Consider the following 23,101-nt stretch of genomic DNA (forward strand, 5'->3'; position numbering starts at 1 on the left):
GACACTGCTTAGGATGCACACATGCCATACTGGAAGCCATGGTTCCATTCACAATTCTAGCTTCCTGCTAATGCAGACACTGGGAGGCAACAGGTGATGGCTCAAATTTCTGGGTCTCTGCCACCCACATAGGAGACTTGGATTGAGGTCCAGACTCCTGGCTTTAGCCTGGCCCAGCCCTGGCTGTTGGGAGCATTTGGAGAGTGAATCAACAGATGGAAGATGGAAGTTTCAAAAAAACTAAAAATAAAAATATACATTTTAAATGCCTTTGGATCACAACTGATTTAGTACTAAAGATAGTCTTTACATTAGAAATCATTGTATAGGAGATGGGCAAAAAGAAAAAACGTTTGAGGTGCACTCGCATGGATGTAGTGTGACTGCATCTCAGAAAGGACACTGGACAAAACCTGTCATCGATGAACTGGAGGGGCAGGCGGGCCAGCTGATGGCAACAGCCGCTAGTAACAGAAACACGATGGTTCCAGGCAAAGCACAGGGAAGTCTGAGAGTTCCATTAAAGCACAGCTCTAGATTTTGTATTAAAGTGTATTAGCTGCATGCATGCTGCTCAAAGGGCTTCATGAAAAAGCCTGACTTACTTATTTGAAAGGCAGAGTGACAGAGATGGAGAGAGAGAAAGGGAGGTCTTCCATCTGCTGGTTCACTCCCCAGATGGCCAAAACAGCCAGGGCTGGGCCAGGCTGAAGCTAGGAGCCAGGAGCTGCTTCTGGGTTTCCCACGTGGGTGGCAAGGGCCCAGGGACTTGGGCCATTCTCTGCAGCTTTCCCAGGGAGCTGGGAGCTGGGTCGGAAGCAGAGCAGCCAGGACCCCAACCAGCACTCCCCCTGGGGATGCTGGCAGAGTTCACTACAGGGCGGAGCTCCCCTGATAACACTGTTTGGCTCTCTGAGGTCACTGTTTCACCCATCAGAGGCATCATGTCACTGACAGAGCACTCACTCATTCTTTTTCATTGCTGTGTAAATGTTTTGATGGACATTTGGGTTTTGTGGGCATTTTGTTGATACTTTTTATCACAATATCAACCAAAAACTTTTTTTTTTGCTAAAGGATATAAACAGATTTATTCATAAATTATAATCTACTTATTGGTCGATACATTAAAAAATTTAGATCACTAGTAAAAGGGAAATATAAATTAAACAGGATGCCATTTTTCACTTATTAAATTGATGAAAAATTTTTAAAAAAAATAATACATTAGCAAAAGATCTGATGAAACACTCTCATCTCCTATGGTTTGAATAGATTAAAATTATAACTTTTCTGGAAATAATTTAGAAACATGCATCAAGGTCTCTGAAATGTTCACAGCTTTTATCCAGGAATTTGCAAAGATTTGTATTTATGTATAATGGTGCTTGCTGTAGCATGATATATAACAGCAAAGGAAAACTTGGAAAGAACCAAAAATCAAAAAAGAATGTTTCAATAAATTGCACTGTAACACATATGATGAACTCAGAAAAATCATGTGTTTGGAGCCGACAAGTCCAGAAATTCATTTTATATTGATGGTAGTATGTCAGGCATGCGCACATCAAAGTAACTTAATAAAAGGAAAAATTAAAATGACTTTTCAATACAGGATAAAAATAAATTCAATAGTATATGAATTCTGGACCAAAACTAATGAGATACATTTATTATTCAAAATGTGAAGCTATAACAGCAGGCTCAGAAATCAGAAATGAAAGAAGTCTGCCAACTACTGCGTTAGGAAGAGGCCAGGGTCAGAGATGCAAATGGAGGCTACCCTGAGGGCCCCTAGTGTCCAGGCCGGGAAGGAAGGTGCCCTGCCCAGGTCACAGCGACCTCCCTGTCTGTGGAGGCCCACGGAGCTTCCTCATCTGCTAAGGTCAACAAAATGCCTATTGCTAACATCCACTCTGATGGTAATGTTATGCCCAGTTCAGTCGTCCCCAAAGACCACCAAGGAGCCAATACCGCTGTAAAGCACACGAGAGTTTTATTGCAGGTCTGGGCCTGGTCTCTCAATCAACACCAACGCAGCAGGTCTGAATCGAGAGCCCCGACCCTTCAGTTAACAGGGTTTTTATAGGGTTTTCAGAGACATTCTATACATCATGGTACCATTTAGCAAATCATCTCACCCGCGGGAAATTCAAAGGACATCTCTTAGAATTGATTAGTGCATCCAGTGTCGGGAACGGACCTACTAAAGGTGGTTGGATGGCTTTGGGGTTGACGCCTTTTGAATTGATTGGCCGAAGCATAGGGTCCGAGCTGCTGGGGTGTACGTGCCAAACTGCAGGGTCTCGGGTAGCTATCAGTCACCTCATCTGCCCTGCGAAGACACCAGGAACTCTAGGTATTTCTCTGTTATCTGTTAATTGGCGGTTGCTAGGAGAGTTTATCACAAGGGGGGTTCATTTATTTACTTTTAGGAGCTTCTGGCTCAGAGTTCAGGGCCTGGTCAGGCCCACGTTACAAGATGGAGGCCTAATTAAAAATAGTTACACCTTGATCCAGGCTCAGGTCTCACAGTAAAATATTGAACACGTCTCTTTTGAATTTGAATCCAGAACAGAAATGTCTACTCCTATCAATTGTACTCAACAGCTTACCAGGTGACCTCGAGGTCCTAGCCAGTGGTCTGAGCCAAGAATAAGAGATGGGAACAGGCATTTGGCATAGCAGCGAAGACACTGGGTTGGGAGGCACATACCCCATTTGGGAGGCCTGGGTTCGAGTCCTGGCTCTGCTCCCATTTCCAGCTTCCTGGTGACACAGACCTTGGGAGGCAGGTGATGGCTCATGGTAGCTGGGTCTCTGCCACCCATGTGGGAGACCTCGGCTGCATTCTGGGCTCCTGGCTTCAGCCTGGCCCAGCCCCAGCTTCTCAGGTACTGGAGAAGTGAACCAGTGGATGGAAGATCTGTCTCTCTCTCTCTCTGCCTTTCAAATAAAGTTTAAATAGTTTTTTAAAAATGTTAATCTTTCCCTTTTGTAGCCATATCAGGGAAATGACAATAAACATTTTAAAATATCATTGGGAGGCCAGCACTGTGGCATAGTGGGCCAAGCCTCTGCCTGTGGCACCGGCATCTCATATGGGCACAGGTTTGAGTCCCGGCTGCTCCTCTTCTGATCCAGCTCTCTGCTGTGGCCTGGGAAAACAGTAGAAACGGCCCAAGTGCTTGGGCCCCTGCGCCCACGTGGGAGACCTGGATGAAGCTCCTGGATCCTGGCTTCGGATCAGCCCAACTCTGGCCGTTACAGCCATTTGGGGAGTGAACCAGCGGATGGAAGACCTCTCTCTCTGTCCCTCTCTCTGTCTGTAACTCTATCTCTCAAAAAAGATAATATCTTTTTTAAAAAAAGTCATTGGGCCTAGTTTCTTTCCTTTTTGTGTTGATCCTGAGCCCAGATGAGTCAACAGTGGAACAGAAAGCTCTGTCTAAAAAAACTGACACAGCTCTTAGCCATACAGACAGAAGCAGAGCGTCCTATGGACTGGAGGTGACAACCCTTGGACCCTGGATGGCTCAGACTTGTGGAACCTTGCATCCAATTCAGGAAACCACATTTTGAGGACACTGGAACACTGGACCATGTCCAAAGAAGATGACCAAGGTCATGGGTAGATGGATGCCACATCATTCATTCATTTATTAATTCCTCCCTTCAACCTCCCAAGCACTGGCTAAGCATTGCAGGGAAAGTGAAGAATTGCACCAGAGGGTGCTGATGCAGCCAGGGGTCCCTGTGGGGGTCCCAGTGGTGCCCCACAACATGGAATGGCCTGCTGAGTGAAGGAGAGAGTGAGCCTACACTGCGCCATTTCGCAGGCAGAACACGTGGGGGAAAGAGAGCAGGAGGGCTCGGCTTTTATCCCAAGAAAGGGAAGAACTTGGGGGTCTTGGTGTTTTGTTTTGTAAGTCAGCAGCATCCAGCAAAGGAGTGACAGCTCACCCCTGGACTTGAGTACAACTGTTGGGGCCAGGTGAAGCCACTCTGCATGTGTGACAGGTGGAAGGTGCGTCTCCCAAGGGCCCTGCTGTGATGCCAGGGCTCCTGGCTTGGCCTCCTCTGCCTGGTGTTGACCAACAAAATGCAGGGGTGCCTTTCCCTGGAGTTTAGTGGGAAGGGGCTTCCCATTGTTTACCCCTCACACACACTTGTCTTTTCAAGATTACCAAGCAGGAAAAGAGTTGCACCAAACAAGGCCACCTGTGTTGCTGGTCTGAAATGCCCCCAGGCTGGGCAGGAGACCACAAGCCTAACCCTTCCTCACCTTCCTGATTCTTCATCACCCCCCCCCCCCACCACCACCACCACCACCACATTCATCTGGTGAATGCCCTGTGGGGGCCACAAGGATCACAATACCTGGTGAGGCAGATATTATTATCACCATTTTTCCTGGTGAAGAAACAAGAATTAACACCTCAAAGACCTAGCCCTGGCTCTAGCCCTGGCTCTGCTTCTACTAGCTCATGACCTCTAGTAAGTCAGTTACCTATGCTGTTCTTCACTTTCATAATTTTTTAAAAATAACTTGAAAATGCTCAAGATCTCTTCTGCATATCTAAGTGTCAGATAAATGCAGAATTTGGGGGGATCATACCACAATATGATGAACCTGGAAAAATGGTAAGTGAAATAATCCAGACATAAAAGGACAAATTCTGTATGATCCCAGTTATGTGAGATTCCTAGAATAGTCAAATCCAGAGACCCTTTAGAAAATCCAGAGACAATTTAGATCAACTAGAAAGAGAGGACACTCAAACAACTAAAATCAGAAACGGAAGAGGGGCCAGCGCTGTGGTAGAGCTGGCTGAACCTCCACCTGCGGTGCATCTGATACAGGCTCTGGTCCAAGTCCCAGCTGCTCCACTTCAGATTCAGCTCCCTGCTAAGGGCCTGAGAAAGCAGCGAAAGATGGCCCAAGTGCTTAGGCCCTTGCACCCATGTGGGAGACCCAGAAGACGCTCCTGGCTCCTGGCTTCAGATCAGCCCATCTCCAGCCATTGCTGCCATTTGGGGAGTGACCCAGCAGAGAGACCTCTCTCTCTGTCTCTACCTCTGTCTGTCTGTAACTCTACTCTAAAAGAAAGAAATGGAAGATTTTAGAGAAACAAAAATAATTATAAAAGTATTATAAGCAACGATATACCAACAAATTGGATAACCTTAAAGAAGTGGAGAAATTCCTAGATGCAGATACCCTACCAAGATTGCATTATAAAAATATAGAAAATCTAAATTGACTTATAATTTTAGTAAATATATTGAATCAGTAATCAAAAAACTCTCAACAAAGAAAAGCCCAGGACCTGATGGCCTCACTGGTGAACTGCATCTAACATTTAAGGGCTGATGAACATAAATTCTTCTCAAAGGCTTCCCAAAAATGGAAAAGAAGGCAACTGAATACAGCAGCATATCAAAAGGATTTTATTGGAAGTCCTAACCAGAGCAATTAGGCAAGAAAAACAAATAAGAGGCATGTGAATTGGAAAGGAAGAGGTAAAATTATGACTGTTCATAAATGACATGCTTGTATATGTAGACAACCCTAAGGATCACACACACAGTTGGAACTAGTACGCAAATTCAATAAAGTTCCAGGATACGAACGGCACACAAAAGCCAGTTGCATTTCCGTGCACTAACAATGAACAATCTGAAAAGGAAATTAAGAAAACAATTCCACTGACAAAAGCACCAGAAGGAATAACCTTAGCCAAGGAGGAGAAGGACCTACACACGGAAGAGCACCAACACAGTGCAGAAAAAATGAACGAAGACACCAGCAAGAGCAAAGACATCCCGTGCTCATGGATTGGGGGGCTTCCTCCTGTTAGGATGTCAGTGGTACACAAAGCGACCTTCAGGCCTGCTATCCCGTCAGTATCTCAAGTGAAGGCTTTTGCAGAAACAGAGAAATCTGAAAATTCACCTGGAATCTCAAGGGACCTTGACTAGACAAAACTATGGGAAAGAGAATACTGAAGCTGGCGTTCTCACAGCCTCACCGCTGTCTGACCTTGGTCAAGTTACTAAACTTCTCCATTCCCCAATTGTAGCAATGCTGCCCACCTCACAGAGCTTTCAGGAGCACCAAAGGAGTAAGTGTCGGGAAAGGCTCTGGCACAGAGGCGGGAGCACGGTGGCACTCTACAAGGAGACATGCTGCTATTTTTACTAATATTACTCCTTGGGCCTCCCACGAGCCTGGAGGATCCCAGCAGGGACATTCAGCTCCCGTGGAAGTGGCTCAACTCAGTTACGCCCATTTCCCAGAAGTATCTTTTTCTATAGCAAAGTCAATACTTAGAACTGAAACCAAGAACGGAAAGTAGCCCGAGAGGTGAATCACTGGTCTCACCCAGGCAGGGGAAAACCCCGCGGCCGCGGCGCTCAGAATCGCACAGGGTGTCTCAAAATGCACTGGTTTAATCAACCGGAGAAGTGGGGAGCTCACTTCCAGTCATCGCACTTGACATTGGCAGCAGGGGGACAGCCCCAGCCCCTGCCTCTCGAAATCAACTCTTGCCCTTCTGGTCACAATAAAACAGCACACCGTTCTTGAGAGGCGACGGCTCCGTGTGGCCACTGTCACTTACGGGGCACCCTAGTAAGGAACCTGGGCCCTCCCCTCCGAAGGGCACAGCCCTGGATGGGAGCCACGGCCAGGCTGTCCTCCAAGTGGAAAAATGTTCTCATCAAGAAGGCTGGAGGCAGCAGATGGGACGTCCGCGTTTCAGTCTGTGCCCCTCCCTGTGAGACTCACTGGCCACCTGCCCAGACAAGCAGAAGGTCCCTGGGCCTGACCTACAGGACAGGGGTCACTAAGGTGCTGAACCTTCTCCGTGGGCCACGGTAGCACAGATTTTTGCAGCTGACTGCAAAGAAGGACCAGATGAGAGGAGGCAGGAAACCCAGCTAACTGAATCCTCCTGCAGCTGTGGATCAGAGAAGTTGCTTCTATAAGCAAAGCTAGGCATGGGGCCTGGGGGTCCGCCCGTGTGTAGACTCTAGAGGGAAAGCAAACTCAGGCCCAGGATGCTCGCTTTCGGGCAGGGGCCACTCTTCACACAGGTGCCAGGCCTGGCTGCTCCCCACCACACAGCAGGTGGCAATGCTGGAGTTTCCAGCCGGAAAGCCCTGCTGAGCCTGTGAGGCCAGTGCTGCCCTATGCATGGACCTCGGCCCAGACGCGCCTGGCAGTTTCACTTTCTCTCTGGAAGCGTCAGCGGGGAGTAAACACAGTGTTGCGCAATCAGTGGGAGGTGGTGGCCAGGGAGGGGGCTTGGGGACTCGCACTGCTGACTTGTTTGTGGTACGCATCTTCCTGGAAGTCTTTATGAGCATCCCCGAACCAAAGGTAGAAATAAACGTGACATGGCCTGAGGTGGGGGTGCAGGAGCTTAACTGTAAACTGACTGCTTGCTCAGAAGGGACAGGCCTGGTTCACGTTTTCACTGACACCACGGTAAGACCGGAGCCATTTCCACTCTGCCATACCACAGTGGGAGACATCTCTGGGCAAGCCACCCCGGGCCTCTCAGGTAAGGCTCCGTGAAATCTGGTCTTCCAGCAACGTGACGCCAGGTGAGGGTCCGCTCCAAAGACCCTCCTCAAAGTAAAGTGGCCGCTGTGGCCGCTTCTCTTAAATCATGTACTGACACTCGAGGGCCCACCTTTTGCCTCCAGTGTGGGAAGCACAGAGCCAAATTTCACACCCCAACCTTATCCAGGTCCCTGGTAAGAGGATTTCTCACTCTGTCACAATTCTTCATTTTCACGGTACTCGAAATTATAAAACCCCTCATGTCCTTCTACAAAAAAGAAAACAAAATGAATTCATTAAATCTGACTTTGGGGTTCATCTCCAATCATGCTGCTTAAAATAGAACTGAGTGGCCTTTCCGTTGGTGATACCTACCCACGCGCACACGCCTCTCTCCAAGGATCTCCTCCATCCCTCTCCGGAAGAAGAGGAAACACACGGAGAAGCGCCTGGTGCAGAGCCCCACTTGCTGCTTGGTGGGTGTGACGTGCCCAGGATGCTGCCCAATCACCACCGGTTCCCGCCATGCACCAGCGGCTGCTCCGCTGTCCTCTGCCAGCCTCCGGGGAAAAGCCAGGCTTACAGAAGGCTGCTCCTGCAGAAGGGAGCAGCTCTAGAAGCACCTTGAATCAAGAGGAGTGGGAAACCCTCCCAACAAACACATTTTGGACATAGAAGGAAAACCATAGAATTGAGTGGCTGCTGCTGCCAAGGCCTACTAACAGCTACTGCTCCACACGAAGGAGCAGTTTCTGAGTGGGGCTCGGTTCTTGGCCTGTGTTCTCTTAACTCCTTTGTTTGAAGGGATGGCAGTTTGCCTCCCAGCCGGGAGGCAGGCAGGTGCAGTGGCTTAAAGCAATCTTTCTGCTCTCACGGAGGAGCTTCACACACCCACACACATCCAAATGCTTATCTGCTAGCCAAACTGCTCCAAGTAGTTGCTCTAATCTCAGTAGGACAAAGGAAGCAAGCCCTGGGAATTAAAGGCGGTCTGCTTATTAGAATAGTCGGCAGACAACAAAGTAGCAGAGAACAGCTGCAGCGTTTGCACTGAGCTGAGGCTTGGGCACATTAGGGCTAACTGCTGCTGGTGTGTGAGATAAGTAACTCCCGGTGCATTTCCCAAGATGTCTTAGGGCTTTGCCACTTACAAAACAGACTCACTCAGTGAGAACCCTCAGTTAACTGGAATCTTATCCATCCCATCCCTAAATGCTTTTTTTCATTATTCATTTATTAGAGAGAGAAAGGCAGAAAGTTTCCACTTGTTGGTTCACTCTCTGAATGTCTGAAATAAATGGCCAGGACCGGGCTAACGCCAGGAGACGGAGATGGTACCAGACAAAAGCATCCAGGCCTTGTTGCCGGCTGCTGGACAGCCAATTCACCAGAGACCAGAGCTGGTGAGAGGAAAGAGCTTGTTTCAAGCCGGCAGTCTTGGGGAGAGGCCTCTGGATCCAAAACGTGCTCCTTCCCTCCAACAAGCCAGCAACAAAGGTTTTTAAAGGGAAGGCCTAGCAGCAGGTGGAGGTTAGAAATTAAGCAGGTTTTTCAGGCGCCGAGGATGGCCCGGGAGGTGCCCTGATAAGGGCGCTCAGGTGCCTGCAGGTGATGGCTGCAGACTTCCCGCTCTGCGGGGGTGAGGCTGGCCTTCCCAAGTCTTCCCCTTTTTCCAGGCTCCTGAGGCTCCCAGGCAAACATTGTTATTCGCTGGTCACGGGTAATCTACAACACAGCCAGCCCTCCTCAGCCAAAAAAAGGGAAGGGAAGATGCCTTCATCCTGGTGATGGGAACTCAGTTCAGGTCCCACACCGGTGGCAGGAACCCAACTACTTGAACCGTCACTGCTACCTCAGAGGGTCTGCATTAGCAGGAAACTGAAATCAGGCACCAGGGCTGGGCATGGAACCCAGGAACTCTGACAAAGGATCTGGGCATCTTCACTGCTGGGCAGGTGTACTCCCCTTAACACAGGCAGCTAAATTACAGGAATGACATGTACGTCTGAGAGCAAACAAAGTAGCAAGATCCGGGGCAAGTCCCTCACCTAGTCCAGGCTCTCCCACAGCTGTCTATACCCATGTTGTCACCAGCATTGTTGTGGGGAGCCCACAGGTGTCATTGCACCTTCAATCGCTGTAGACAAAAGCATCTTCAAAAAAGATTTATTTATTTGAAAGAGAATTACAGAGATAGAGAGAGAATGAACTTTTATCCACTGGTTCACTCCCCAAATGGGTACAATAGCCGAGGCTGGGTCAGGCTAAGGCCAAGAGCCTAGAACTCCATCCTGGTCCCCAACATGGGTGACAGAGGCCCAACCTCTTGGGCCATTGTCTGCTGCTTTCCCAGGTGCATTAACAGGAAGCTGGATCAGACGTAGAGCAGCTGGGACTCGAACTGGTGCCCATATGGGATGCCGGCATCACAGGTGGCAGCTTAACCCACTGTGCCACAATGCCAGCCCCCAAGAGCATCTTCTTTCAATGTGATTTTAAACAAGGACATAGAAGTGTGCCAAATAAGCTATAACAGGTTTTTGCTCAGTTAAACCAGAAAGGGCAATGAAGCACAGCTGTATCATCCACGGTACCCCAGTGGATAGTAGCAAAAACCTTCCCTTCCAACTGCTTCTCTTCAATGTATTAAAAACAAAACAGGCCGGCGCTGCGGCTCAATAGGCTAATCCTCCGCCTGCGGCGCCGGCACACCGGGTTCTAGTCCCGGTCGGGGCGCCGGATTCTGTCCTGGTTGCCCCTCTTCCAGGCCAGCTCTCTGCTGTGGCCTGGGAAAGCAGTACAAGATGGCCCAAGTCCTTGGGCCCTGCACCCACATGGGAGACCAGGAGAAGTCTTGGCTCCTGGCTTCGGATTAGTGCGATGTGCCGGCCGCGGCGGCCATTGGAGGGTGAACCAACGGTAAAGGAAGACCTTTCTCTCTGTCTCTCTCTCACTGTCCACTCTGCCTGTCTAAAAAAAAAAAAAAAAAAAAAAAAAAAAAAAAAAAAAAAAAAGATACCAGCTTTCTACATCACAGTGCCTGGGTTCCATTGCTGGCTGTGTTCCTGACTCCAGATTCCTGCCAGTGCAGACCCTGGGAGGCAGCAGTGATGGGGCAAATGATTGGGTTCCTGTCTCCCACGTGGCAGAGCTGGATTGAGTTCCTGGCTCAGGCCCCTGCCAATGCAGCGGATGGGAGCCCACTCTTGCTTTCCTTCTCTGCCTCTAAAAAAAAAAAAAGAAATCTTGGATGAAGGTGGACAAATGTGACCTGCTGGCCAGCCCTGCAGCAACCACCCCTTGCTGGTTGGTCATGAGGTTCTTATCAATTCAGGTGCCAGGAAGACCCCAGCAGCTCTCATCTCCTTATTCACCAGGTACCTACTGTGTGCCAGGCTGGGAAAATAAGCCCAAACAAGGCACCCAGGATGTGTAAGGATAGCAGCAAGTGCTGTGGCTGAGACCAAGTGCTAGTGGTACGGGGTGGTCGTGGGTCACCTGCAGGCAGAGACTCCTGGCTGGGGCTTAAATGATCAGCAGCGAAAGGTCAGGTGCACAGGCTCTGGGGACAGGCCCAGCAGGTTCGAACCCGACCTGTCTGCTTTCTTAGCAATGTGCCTTTAGAGTATCGAGCCCAAGTCTCTGGGGCCAGATCTACAAAGTGATGGCAGCGCTCACTTCATGGTGTTGCTAGAGGCTGAAACCATAGAACCACTAAGGCACTCAGCACAGGGCTGGGCACACGCTAAGACTCTATGTCAGGGACACATATTTGCTAAGGTGATATGCAAGGTACTTGGGCAAAACAGACAAAAGTCCCTGCATTCCTCCAGCTCCTGTCCAAGGGAAGAGTCAGGTGACAATGAAATGAATGAGGAATCAAACCAACACTCAGGAAGTGATGGGTTTATGGAAGACCACAAAGCCCAAACGGTAAGGAGATGGCAAGGGGAGTTCTCAGTGAGCAGGCGACAGAGAACAAGACCTTGGTGAAGGAGAAAACCATGCAGCTCTCCTGGGGGAAAGGGAGGGGAGATGCCAGATGGCCCCTGGGGTGGGGGTGGGGGGAATGGGGCTAGAAGAGTCCAGAAGGAACAGGGAAGCCCCTGTGGCTGGAACAGAGGGGGCAGAGGGGAAAGCACTCTTTAGGTGGGTGAGAGGTCATGGAGGCCATGGGGTATTTTAGGGTGCTGGCTTTTCTCCGAGTGAGATAAGGAGCCCCTGGAGGACTTTGAGCAAAGGAGCGCATGCTCTGACTCGCTTGGAGAGGATCACCGTGGAGTAGTGGTTAGCGCTAGGATGCATCTGAAGTAGAAAGAAGAGGAAGTCATGCGGGTAACGGGCTTTTATGTTTTTTTCTCCAGGATCTTGCCTCGCAAGATACAGTGCAGACATGTATAAGGTGCACAAAGTGATAGCAAGTTCTATTCAAAAGGTGAGGAAGTGAACACACACACAGGCGCACACATGCATGCACACATGAGCTGGGTTGCCCCACACGTGAGCATGGGTGGCTGCACATAGAGCAATACCTGTCATTAGTGGGCAGTGGGCTGAAATAATTACCTGAGGGGAGACAGAGAAGTGTCTAGCAGTCCCTCCAGCCATGATCTGTAGCGAAACACAGAGAGAGGGAGACCCCCTCCCAGTTGTTGGCCTCCTGTACGAGGTTGGGGCAGTGCCTCTCCAGGCGTGAAGCCCCCTGGGAGATACATGGAGCCTCTGTAAGTTCTACCTGGAGCTCAATAGCCAAATTTTTATGGCATCGTCCCCCCAGGTCCCAGATGAATCAGGTGCATCCTGGGAAAGGGGATGCTTTTGACTGACAAGTGAGGGCTCATGACTTCCAGCTCACCAGACCTACCTGGCTGCCTGCCTAGCCCATGACAGAAGCAGCAGTGACTTCATGAGACCTGTTAAGATTGTAACTTGACAAACCAAGACATCAGCCTCAGAAATGAGGTCAGCATTCCTCTGTGGCAGGTGTACGATCAGAGTTACCCACCTCCTTGCCCACTGTGCTGGCCCTTCCTGTAAAGAGGGGTCTACTGTTGGGGTTGGGCGTTTTAGAGACTAACAAACTAGTTCGCATCCCAACTCTGCCACTCACTGGCTAGAAAAACATGGCTCATTCAACCATTCGGAAGCACAATTTCTCTTCCTGCCCCAGAGGACTAGTACATACTTAGTTAGAGTTGCTAAGATATTTTTAAAAATAAGTATATAAACTTATGGCACTGGGCTTTAAGAAAATCGCTGCTGCAACAGCTGCTTTTCTTTTCCTTTGTTTATTTTTTAAAAAGATTTATCTATTTCTTTTGAAATCAGAGTTACACACAGAGAGAAAGACATGCACAGAGACCTTTCATCTGCTGGTTCACTCCCCAAATGGCTGCAATGGCCAGCACTGGCCAGGCTGAAGCTAGGAGATAGGAGCTTCATCCAGGTCTCCTAGTTTGGTGGCAGGGGCCCAAACACTTGGGCCATCTTCCATTGCTTCCCCCAAGTTATCAGCAGGGAGCTGGATCAGAAGTAGAACAGCTGGGACTAAAAACCAGCGTCCATACAGGATGATAATGTCACAGGCAGTGGCTTTACCTGCTAGGCCACAATGCCAGTCCCCTTTTTTATTTTAAAGATTTATTTATTTTTATTTGAGAGGCACAGATGCAGAGAGATAGGGAGAGACAGAGACAGATCTTCCATCCACTGGTTCACTCCCCTAAATGGTGGCAATGACCAGCACTGGGCCAGTCTGAAGCCAAGAGCCAGAAGCCTCATCTGGGTCTCCCATGTAGGTAGCAGGGTCCCAAGGACTCAGGTCATTTTCCACTGCTTTCCCAGCCACATTAGCAAGGAACCAGATAGGAAGCGGAGTAGCCAGGACTCAAACTGGCACTTTAAGGGGATGCCAACGTGACGGACAGCGACTAAAGCCACTGCACCACAAGGCCGCCCCCAACAGGTACTTTTCCAATCATCAGCTCTGTGTCAGGCAAGGTGCTTGGCACTGAAGAACCTAACCAGACAAATAAGGTGTGGTCTCTTCTCTCAAGTTGCTCACAATCTCGCAGGCAAGAGAGATCATTTGAAAACCAGTAACACTAAAGTATGCTAAGTGTCACATTACAGAATTACAGAACGAAGTAGGCATCTTTTTATTCATTCACACAATGGAAGTTTGTTGAGTGCCCACAATGTAATGGGACTTCACTAGGACCTGAGGCGCAAAGATAATGAAGCACACAGCCTACCCTCAGGTAGCTGATACTCTGTTAGGAGGAGTCGGACAGAAGTAAGTCCCTGGGGTGGACTCTCACAGCTGGGGAGCAAACCTCTGTAGGATTTGCTTGCTTTGTATCTCTTCTCTCCTGGTGATAGCCTTGCAGTATTTCCTTATGGGACTATTCCTTCACTAGAGGTCTGTGCTGTCATACGGGGCTGATCCGGAGTCATTTGGAGCAAGACTCCGAGTGGCTGGCAGAGGCTTCCCTACTCCTGTCCCAGCAGCTGTTTTGGATGAGTGTCTCTCAGGACAGGGCAGGATAGGCTGTGAGAACTCCACTGGGAGCTCTGATGAAGACGTAGCGGGGAAGCATCGTCTTTCTCCTGGAGTTGCTAGAAAAGAAAGATACGGCTGAGGAGCTTCCTCCTAGAGGACGTCTGAGTGGCACGAACGCCACAGAGGAGTCAAGAAGTAGAGGAAATGGCCCGAGTCCTTGGGCCCCTGCACCCATGTAGGAGACCCGGATGCAGTTGCAGATTCCTGGCTTCGGCCTGGCTCAGCCTCAGCCACTGTGCCCATGTGGGGAGTGAACCATGGGGTGGAAGACCTCTCTCTGTCTCTGTCTCTCCCTCTCTGTCACTCTACCTCTCAAATAAATAAATAAAATCTTTTTTTAAAAAAAGTCATGGTCTTTCAAGACTACAAAAATGGAAGAAGTTACCTAGAGCTAATTCTACAATATACAGGGATTAACAAATGCCCATGGATTGCTAGTCATAGAACATTTCTCGAACTTTTTCAAATTTGACTTAGCAAATATATATGTAAGACCATGTGATGTGAGTAAAAGAATAGAAAAACAAATCCATGTGACAAAATAAAGAATTAAAAGTAGACTAATGTTTTTTGGGAACTTGGCATAAGGTATATATACATCAATGTATTATTTCGTATAAAATGCTAGGAAAAATATGTCATTATATGGAGAAAATATTAAGTCAGGCTTCTACAAGACACTAGTAATTAATCTTCCAGATGAGTAAAATGTAAATGGAAAAAAAAATTACTCTGACTGTGTGGTCAAGGGAAAACTATCTGGGGAAGGAGGGTTGAAGCTGGCAGACCATTTAGGACACCATTAAAATAATCCATGTGGGACAGGATGCCACTTGGGATGCCCTTGTCCTATACTGGAATGCCTGGGTCCAAGGCCCAGCTCCACTCCTCATTCTGACTTCCTGTTAATGAGCATCCTGGGAGGCAGCAGGTGATGGCTCAAGGAATTGGGTCCCTGACACCCATGTAGAAGACCCAGATTGAGTTCCCAGGTCCTGGCTGCAGTCTGGCTTGGCCCTGGCTATTGTAGGCATTTGAGCTTGAACTAGTTAATATCTCTCTCTCTCATAAGGGCCAGCATTGTGGTACAGCAGGTTAAGCCACCACTTGCAACGCCAGCATCCCGTATCCAAGTACAGGTTTGCATTCTAGCTGTTCTACTTCTGATCCAGCTCCTTGCTAATATGCCAGGGAAAGCAATAGAAGATGGCCCAAGTGCTTGGGCCCCCACCACCCATGGGGAAGATATTCTTAGAGTCCCTGGCTCCTGGCTTCAGCCTGGCCCAGCCTTCCCTGGCTGTTGCAGCCATTTGGGAAGTGAACCAGCAAATGGAAGATTTCTCTCTCTCTCTCTCTCTGTCTCTCCCTCTCTCTCTCTCTCTGACACCTGCCTTTCAGAGAAAGGAGGAGGAAGCCACAAGCTGGGACAGTGGGTGTCCCCGGAGCCCAGTGAAGGAACTCTGCCGACGCTGCTGATGGGTCGGCTCAGGGGACTCAGGGTCAAGCCCGGGTTCCAGCAGCATGAAGGTGATTGGTGACCCTGAGAAATGCGTCACTAATTTCTGAGTTCTCAGGCTCGGTGCCAAACACGGATGCTCGGGTTCTGGGATGTGGAAGACGCTGGAATGAAAAGCAGGCTGGGAACTCCAGCTTCTGCTGCTGTCTTGCAGCAAGCCCCACCAGACCTGTAGCACTGGAAGTGTCAGCACTGGAAGGCAGCTCACTGCTGATGCTGGGAGTTGTAAGGTTTCAAGTCCCCAGCCTGCTCATTGGCTCCCAGATTGCGTGATGGAAGCCAGCAGCAAACCAAAACAGTGCAGTGGCTACATGACAGTGTTAGAAATATGATCCCAGCCACCTCCAAAAACAAGAATTAAGAGGTGAGCATTTGGTCTAGCAGTTAAGATGTCACTTGGGCCGCCTGCATCCTGTATCAGAGGGCCTAGGTTCGAGTCCTGGCTCTGCTTCCAGTTCCAGCTTCCTGCTTTCCCAGGAGGCACCAGGTGGATGGCTCAAGTACTTGGGTCCCTGTCACCCACATGGGAGACCTGGATGTAGTTCCTGGATCCTAGCTTTGGCCTGGCCTAACCCTGGCAGTCACAGGCATTTGGAGAGTGAAGTGGATGGGAGATATCTCTCCTCCCCCTCCCCATTTCCATCTCTTTGACTTTCAAATAAAATAAATATATATTTTTTAAAGAATAATTATGTGGGATCCTTTGGGGCAGGGACTCCACTTCACAAATATACCCCGAGGACTAGCACACAGTAGGTGTTGACTGGCTGACTCTGTGCATCTCACATGTTATCTCACGTAATAGTCACAACACTCTCCAATATAATGAGGTGCCAACAGGAGACATGCTGATAAGAAACTTCAAACACAAGATCAGAGTAGGTGTGGTTAATGTAACTAACACAAGATGAGAACACATCATTTGATGCACTTTTTTTTTTAAAGATTTATTTATTTATTTGAAAGGCAGAGTGACACAGAGAGAGGGAAAGACAGAGAAATCTTTCATCCACTGGTTCAGTGGCCATAATGGCCAAGCTAGGCCAGGCTGAAGCCAGGAGCCAGGAACACCCATTGGCTCTCCCACGCGGGTGGCCAGAACTCAAGCACTAGAAGCATCATCTGTGGCCTCCCAGGTACAATATCAGGGAGCTCGATTGGGAGCTGGGGCTCAAACTGATATAGGATGCAGGCATGCCACACAGCAGCCTAACCCACTGTGCCACATCATGTGCCCCCATCCGATTCATTTGAAAGTGGTGATGGAGGTGAGGAAGAGGTGCAAAGGCTACTGAATAGTGATGCCTCCGTAGGGTGTTGCTTGCCTCTATCAGCATTGCCAGGTAGATGAGATGTATGAGTATTGTCTGTAATTCTCACGGCAATGCTCCAGAGTGGCTAATACCATTCCCCATCTTACATATGAGGAAAAATGAGGCTTAGAGAGCCAAAATAAATTCTTCCAAACCAGTGGGCTGCACTCTGTCTGTACAACAGAATACACAGGAAAAATACAGCCAGACAGTTAAAGAAGAAAACTATCACATAGGAAGAAATAGAACAAAAGTAAACCCCTAAGTGGATGCAGTTACTATGGCCAAACACTGCTGGTGGACAGCCAGGTGCAGCCAATACAATATTGATTTTGGAGTTGGACAAGCTTGCATTTGAATCCCAGGTTAACCATCTCCTCAAAGGAAAATGCTGGGGCAATCATTGAATTTTCCTTGAGCTTCAATTTCCTCATCCATGAAATGAGGAATCAATAATTACTTTGAGAGTGTTGTATTAAAGGAAATGAAGCTACTTGCATACTTGTAGATGCCCAGTGTTATTTCGCTTTCCCACCCACACCGGCTGCATCAGAAACTCCGGGGGGTGAGGGGCCCAGCCATCTGGGCTGCCAGTAGCTGCCCCCACCAGGTAAGGACCTGGGTGCTGCAGTGTGAGAACCATTGCTCTGTTTCACGACCCCCCAGGCTCTGCGTACAGCAGTGAAGGAAGCAGCTGCCCCGTGAGCTGGCAAGATCACCGTGACTCACTGCAGGCGCCATTCGAACGCAGGTCTGCAGCGGAACGGTGCTGGAACTGGGAAGGACAAACGTCAGTGTGGCGCAGACTTCTGTCCTTTCACATGGCAAATCTTGGCTCTGTCTGCATCTGTGAACATTACTGCCTCATAGGTGTTTCTCCAGTCATGATCCTGCCCCTACCTGAGTCTATGCCTCCTGATACCTAGTGCACCTTCTGCTCACGCAGCACAGGGGAAAATGCATGAATTTATATAGACACTCATGCATATTAAACAGTCCTGACAAAATAACCATGCTCAAAGTAAATGGGCAGACATGTTACTGAGACAATTTTCTAAATGGGATGTCAGAGTGTCCTATATGGTCTCTGGGGAGTTGACCATTCCAGTAGCAAAGCTGTGGATGCAGAGGGATGTGGGGGCCTTTGTCATGTGGGCCTATCATAGCTCCAGGTGTAGCAGGCAAAGCTTAGGGTGGGTTAGGGGCTGGATATTAATGCTTTTCAAACTATGATAGTTACAGGTAAACCACAAATGCTGTCCTAGGGGCTGGAGTTATGGTGAGGTGGGTTAAGCTGCCGCATGAGGCGCCAGTATCTCATATGAGCACAAATTTAAGTCGTGGGTGCTCCACTTCTGCTCCAGATCCCTGCTAATATACCTGGGAAAGCAGCGGGAGGACGGCCCAACTACTTGAGCCCCTGTCACCAATGCTGGAGATCTGGATGGAGTTCCAGGCTCCTGGCTTGGGCCTAGCCCAGCCCTGGCCATTGCAATCCTTCGAGTGAACCAATGGATGGAAGAGCTCGGTCTCTGTAACTCTACCTTTCAAATAAAACAAACGAAAACAAATGCTGTCCTCGACAGGGGTGTGCTGAGAACCCAATTTGTAGCGCCTGCTAATTTCCATGGTGAAACACTCTCACTACGGGAGATTTCCAGCTGCCCATGGTTGAACAATCTGCTTGCAAAGTTCTGAATATTTAATATCAGGCCCGGGTGGCCAATGTGAGCTGGCCCCTGCACACCACTGTGGCATCGGCTACTGGCTGGAGCAATTATGACTGGCAAGTAACATCATACCTTATTTATGGTGTCTGCAAGTCCCTTCAGAACACTCCATGGCAAGTCTTACGATGAGTAATCACCCTGTGGCTGATTTTATGAATTCTGACCAGTTCCCAGGAGACCAAATTTATATACTGAATTCTTTCAATAGAAACAAGTCTTTGAAAAAGGGTCTCATATCACTATACCTTTTTTAACTGGAAAATGTGAACAGCATGTTACTTATAATTATATAAGAGATAAACTTCTCTATTAATAATCTCTTTAGAAATGATCAGGTATATAAGAGATGCAAATGCCTATTGATTTATAGAAATATAAAAGTGAATGATAATTTTCAGCATCATTTTAAATGGTTAAATATTCAGATTTTATTTGTACTGATATTGCTGTTATTGCTGCAAAAAATAGTTTTTCAGGACCATCACTGTGGTATACGAGGCAAAGCCAAGGCCTGCAATGCCAACATCCCATATGGGTGCCAGTTTAAGTCCTGGCTGCCCCACTTCTGATCCAGCTCCCTGCTAATGTACCTGGGAAAGCATCAGAAGGTGGCCCAAGTACTTGGACCTTTGCCACCCACATGGGAGACCCAGATGAAGTTCCTGGCTCCAGTCTTCAGTCTGGCCCAGCCCCAGCTGTTGCAGTCACTTGGAGAGTGAACCAATGGCAAGAAGATCTCTCTCTCTGTCTCTCCCTCCTTCTCTCTCTGTAACTCTACCTTTCAAATAAATAGATAAATCTTTGAAAAAAAAAAAAAAACTCTGTAATCTATCTCATTTGAGTTACATTAGACCAACAAAACAATACAGCAAAAATTATTTTTTAAAAAAGATTTAGTTACTTCTCTGGAAGGCAGAGTTACAGAGGGAAAGGGAGAGACAGAGACAGACACCTTCCAAAGCTGACTCACTCCAACACCTGCAACATTCAGGGCTTGGCCAAGCCAAAGCTAGAGCCTAGAATTCTATCCCAGTCTCCAAGGTGAGTGGTAGGCACCTAAGGACTTGGGCCATCCTCTGCTGCTTTCCCAGGTGCATCAGCAGGGACCTAGATTGGAAATGGAGCAGCCAAGAGTCAAACTGGTGCTCATACGGGACGCCAGTCACCGACCACTTGGCAGAACTCTCAGGTGCAGCAGCAGCTCGAGTGATGGATCCAGGCATCTGTACCTGCAACCTTTAAAGCTGTGGGAGTGGTCAGGAGCACAGGGTAGGGTCCCTTCCATGCGGGTTTGAGGGTTACCCTGTGCCAGTATTTTACCCATACAAGGTCTCTTGGCCTGTGGGAGGGTACTAGGTTTCTTAAGGGCATAGGAAGTCTAACGGGTACCCACTGGTGTAACTGGGCTATACCAGTAGCCAGGAGCTGTAGCTGGACATGGATTTCTAAGTTTTTCCATTTCTCTCCTATCTCTGGGAATCTTTTTAAGGGGAGAGGGCCTACCAAACAGAATCGTATAGGGGGAGAGCTTGATTCCGGTTCTGGGTGAGCATCTCACTCAGAGAACTGGAAGCAGTGCTGAAGTCCAGGGTAACTGAGTCTCCTGACAAAACTTACTCAGGGCTTGTTTTATGCTCTGGTCATGCACTCAACTTTCCCTGAACTCTGAGGCCCGTAAGCTGTGTGTAAGTTCCATTTAAATTGTAGGGCCCTTGTCAGTCTTTGTGTGATCTCAGCCATGAAGGTTGGCCCATTATCTGACCCAACAGAGGTAGGCATCCCATAGCTGGGTAAAATCTCAGTCAGCAAAACCCTCGTAACTTCTCTGGCTTTCTCAGGTCTGGTGGGGAATCCCTCCACCCAGCCTGAGTAAGAATAAGCAGTAACCAAGAGGTATCCGTAGCCTCTGCTGGGCAGTAGTTCAGCAAAGTCTATCTCTGGGTCTTTAAACAGGCTTTGTCTGGGCTGGGAGGGCCCATGTTTGGCGTTGTTGAAGGCACAGGTTTAGCAACTCCAGGTTACATTTCTGCAAAGTGTGGGGAGTTTAGCCACATACTAATACCAGTTTACCAGAGCTTCTAATGCTGTTTTTCCTATGTGTTTCCAAGAAGCTGAAGAACCAAGGGGTAGGCCAGGTGACCTGGGACAAAAAGGCGTTTGTCAGGAAGAAACCACTGTCCGCCTGAACTCTTGGTGCCCTTGTCTCCTCTTATCAAGTTCTCTTCCATGGAGGCACTCTTTGGGTGTTCAGGCAAGGTGGAGACAATCAGTAAATTGCCAGGAGGGGCCTAGGAGTCATCGTCATGGCTTCTTGTTTTGCCTCTAGGTCTGCCTTCTGGTTTCCCTTGGTTATGGGGTCTTTTCCTTTTTGATGTCCCCGGCAGTGAGTAACAGCAACAGCTGCAGGCTCCCAGACCGCTTCCAGGAGCCGTAGGATCTGAATTTTGGTTTTTAGTGGCCTTTCCCCCTGCGCTGAGAAGTCCTCTTTCCCTGGACAGGGATGTGTGGATGTGGAGAGTGATGACAGCACATCTCAAGACCATGTAGACGTGTACCTTTGTCCCTTGCTCAGTTCCCAGGGCTCTGATGAAGGCTGGCAGCTCTGCCCACCGTGCTGACCTGCCCGCCGGGAGGAACCCAACTATTGCTTGTTTCTGTTACCACCGCATGGCCTGCCAGGCGCTTACCATCCAGCAGGAAGCTGCTGCCATCGGTGCAGAGGGTGCAGTCGGAGAAGGCAAAGGCTGGTCCATGAGGTCTGGGTGAGCTGAGTAAACCTCATCTGTTGTTTCAGTGCAGTCATGGTCTGGAGGCCCCAGCTCAGCAGGTAGTAAGGTGGCCGGGTTCCGAGTTTTGACAGTTTCCAGATGCATTTGGGGGCTCTCACATAAGAGGCCCTGGCAGCAGCTCACATGTAGGTCGGTGAGCCCATGAGACCCTCGGTGATCCATCAGGGCTGGGACTGCATGCAGGACCTTAATATTTAGGATTTGTCCTATGGTCAGTTTGTCTGCCTCTTCTGCCAGGAGAGCAGTAGCAGCAAGGCTCATGGGCAAAGTGGCCACCCAGCCACCACTGTGTCTGTTTGGACAGATAGGCCACAGGTCACTGCCAGTGTCCTATATTTTGGGCTAGGACACCCAGGGCCATTCCCTTTTTTCTCATGAACAAATTGAATTTGCAGGTCACATTAGGGAGTCCTAAAGCAGGTGTCTCTAGCAGAGCCTTTTAAGGGTAAGAAAGGCTTCTCATTGCTGTTGCCCCCATTCAAATGTTTTTTTTTCCCTCCCCTCTCTGTAACTTCATAGAGGGGTCTATCAGCAAGTAGTGGGGGATCCAGATGTGACAGAAGCTGCTGCCCCTAGAAACCCTTGGACCTGTCTCCAGGTTTTCTGAGTTGGGAAGGCCCAGACTGCTGCCAGTTGAGTAAATCAGTGGTAGAGAACGGTTGGTAATAAAAAATCAGTTGTCCCCCTTAGATAGTGCGGGGGCCTCTGATCTCTCGCAGGGGCATTTAGAGTTCCTGTTCTCTGGAAATGCCACTGTTCCCACCACTTCTGTCGCTGCCGCCACCTCCTCCCCCCACCCCCGCCGCCCCTCCACCGGCAACGGCTCTGTCTCAGGGAACAGAGGCAGGGGAGGGGGAGCCCTGTGGTCACTGGCCCTGAGCTCCCTACCTGTTCAGGTTTCTCAGGTTGTGGAGAGGGGATGAAACAGATGAAACAGATGGTGGTGGGCTCTCTGGTAGAGGAAGGGCCTCTGGAGGGAGGTCAGGATGTGGCAGCCGTGGGGGCTTTTCTAGAGACGCTATGGGAGTCTTGGAGGTCCCTGGTCTCTCTACTGGGACTGAGAACTGGTCACAAGGATTTTGCTCTGACCCTGCTTGCCAGCACAGAACCGTATCCAAGGGGTGCTGAATTAATGCAATTTGTAACCAGGGAGTTATGTATGGGAACTAGTCTGGGTGGCCTGCCTATCTGGTTATCACCAGATGCACCTTCAATGTGACCTCTTGGGCTCCTGCAAGGTGGCAGCCCAGCAGGGTTCCGGCTCCCTGATGAGAGGGCATCACAGGCTGCCTGCCGGCCTCCCTCCACAGCACCTGGCTTAGCACACACTGGGCACCTGGCCAGCCACCCAACTGGCCTGGCCCTGTAGCCTGCAGCCACTCCCTCCTCCACACCCCACACAGGTTTCCCTGAAGAGCCGCAGCTGCAGCTGTGGCAGGGATGGCCCTTCTCTTATCTTAGGTCGGGGTGGCCTCTGGCTGCTATTCTTTATGTTAACGTTGGCCCCACCACTCCAGACTTTTTTTTTTTAAGTTAAACCAAAAAATTTTAACTTTGTAAGATCCACCTTAGAAGCCGTAACAAAGAGCTCTGATTACCCACTGTTATTTTTGCTGGATCT

General features: G+C 49.1%; 1 protein-coding gene across 8 annotated transcripts in view; it reads right to left on the reverse strand.

The window, feature by feature from the left end:
- Positions 1-23,101, reverse strand: part of LYRM9 (LYR motif containing 9) — a 103,016-nt gene that overhangs the window by 22,367 nt on the left and 57,548 nt on the right. For 5 of the 8 annotated variants that reach the window (XM_070061112.1, XM_070061110.1, XM_070061106.1 and 2 more), the window contains one exon: positions 1,972-2,335. The exons of 1 other annotated variant lie outside the window; for it this stretch is intronic. In XM_070061112.1, coding sequence (XP_069917213.1) covers positions 2,167-2,335 — 169 coding nt within the window. In that variant the 3' untranslated portion in view covers positions 1,972-2,166. Of the gene's footprint in view, positions 1-1,971; positions 2,336-13,707; positions 14,189-23,101 lie in introns of those variants that run through there. 2 more of the 8 variants (XM_051824616.2, XM_070061105.1) reach the window with 2 other exon arrangements.

The sequence above is a fragment of the Oryctolagus cuniculus genome, chromosome 17, assembly GCF_964237555.1.
Source record: "Oryctolagus cuniculus chromosome 17, mOryCun1.1, whole genome shotgun sequence".
In the NCBI taxonomy this organism is placed as follows: Eukaryota; Metazoa; Chordata; class Mammalia; order Lagomorpha; family Leporidae; genus Oryctolagus; species Oryctolagus cuniculus.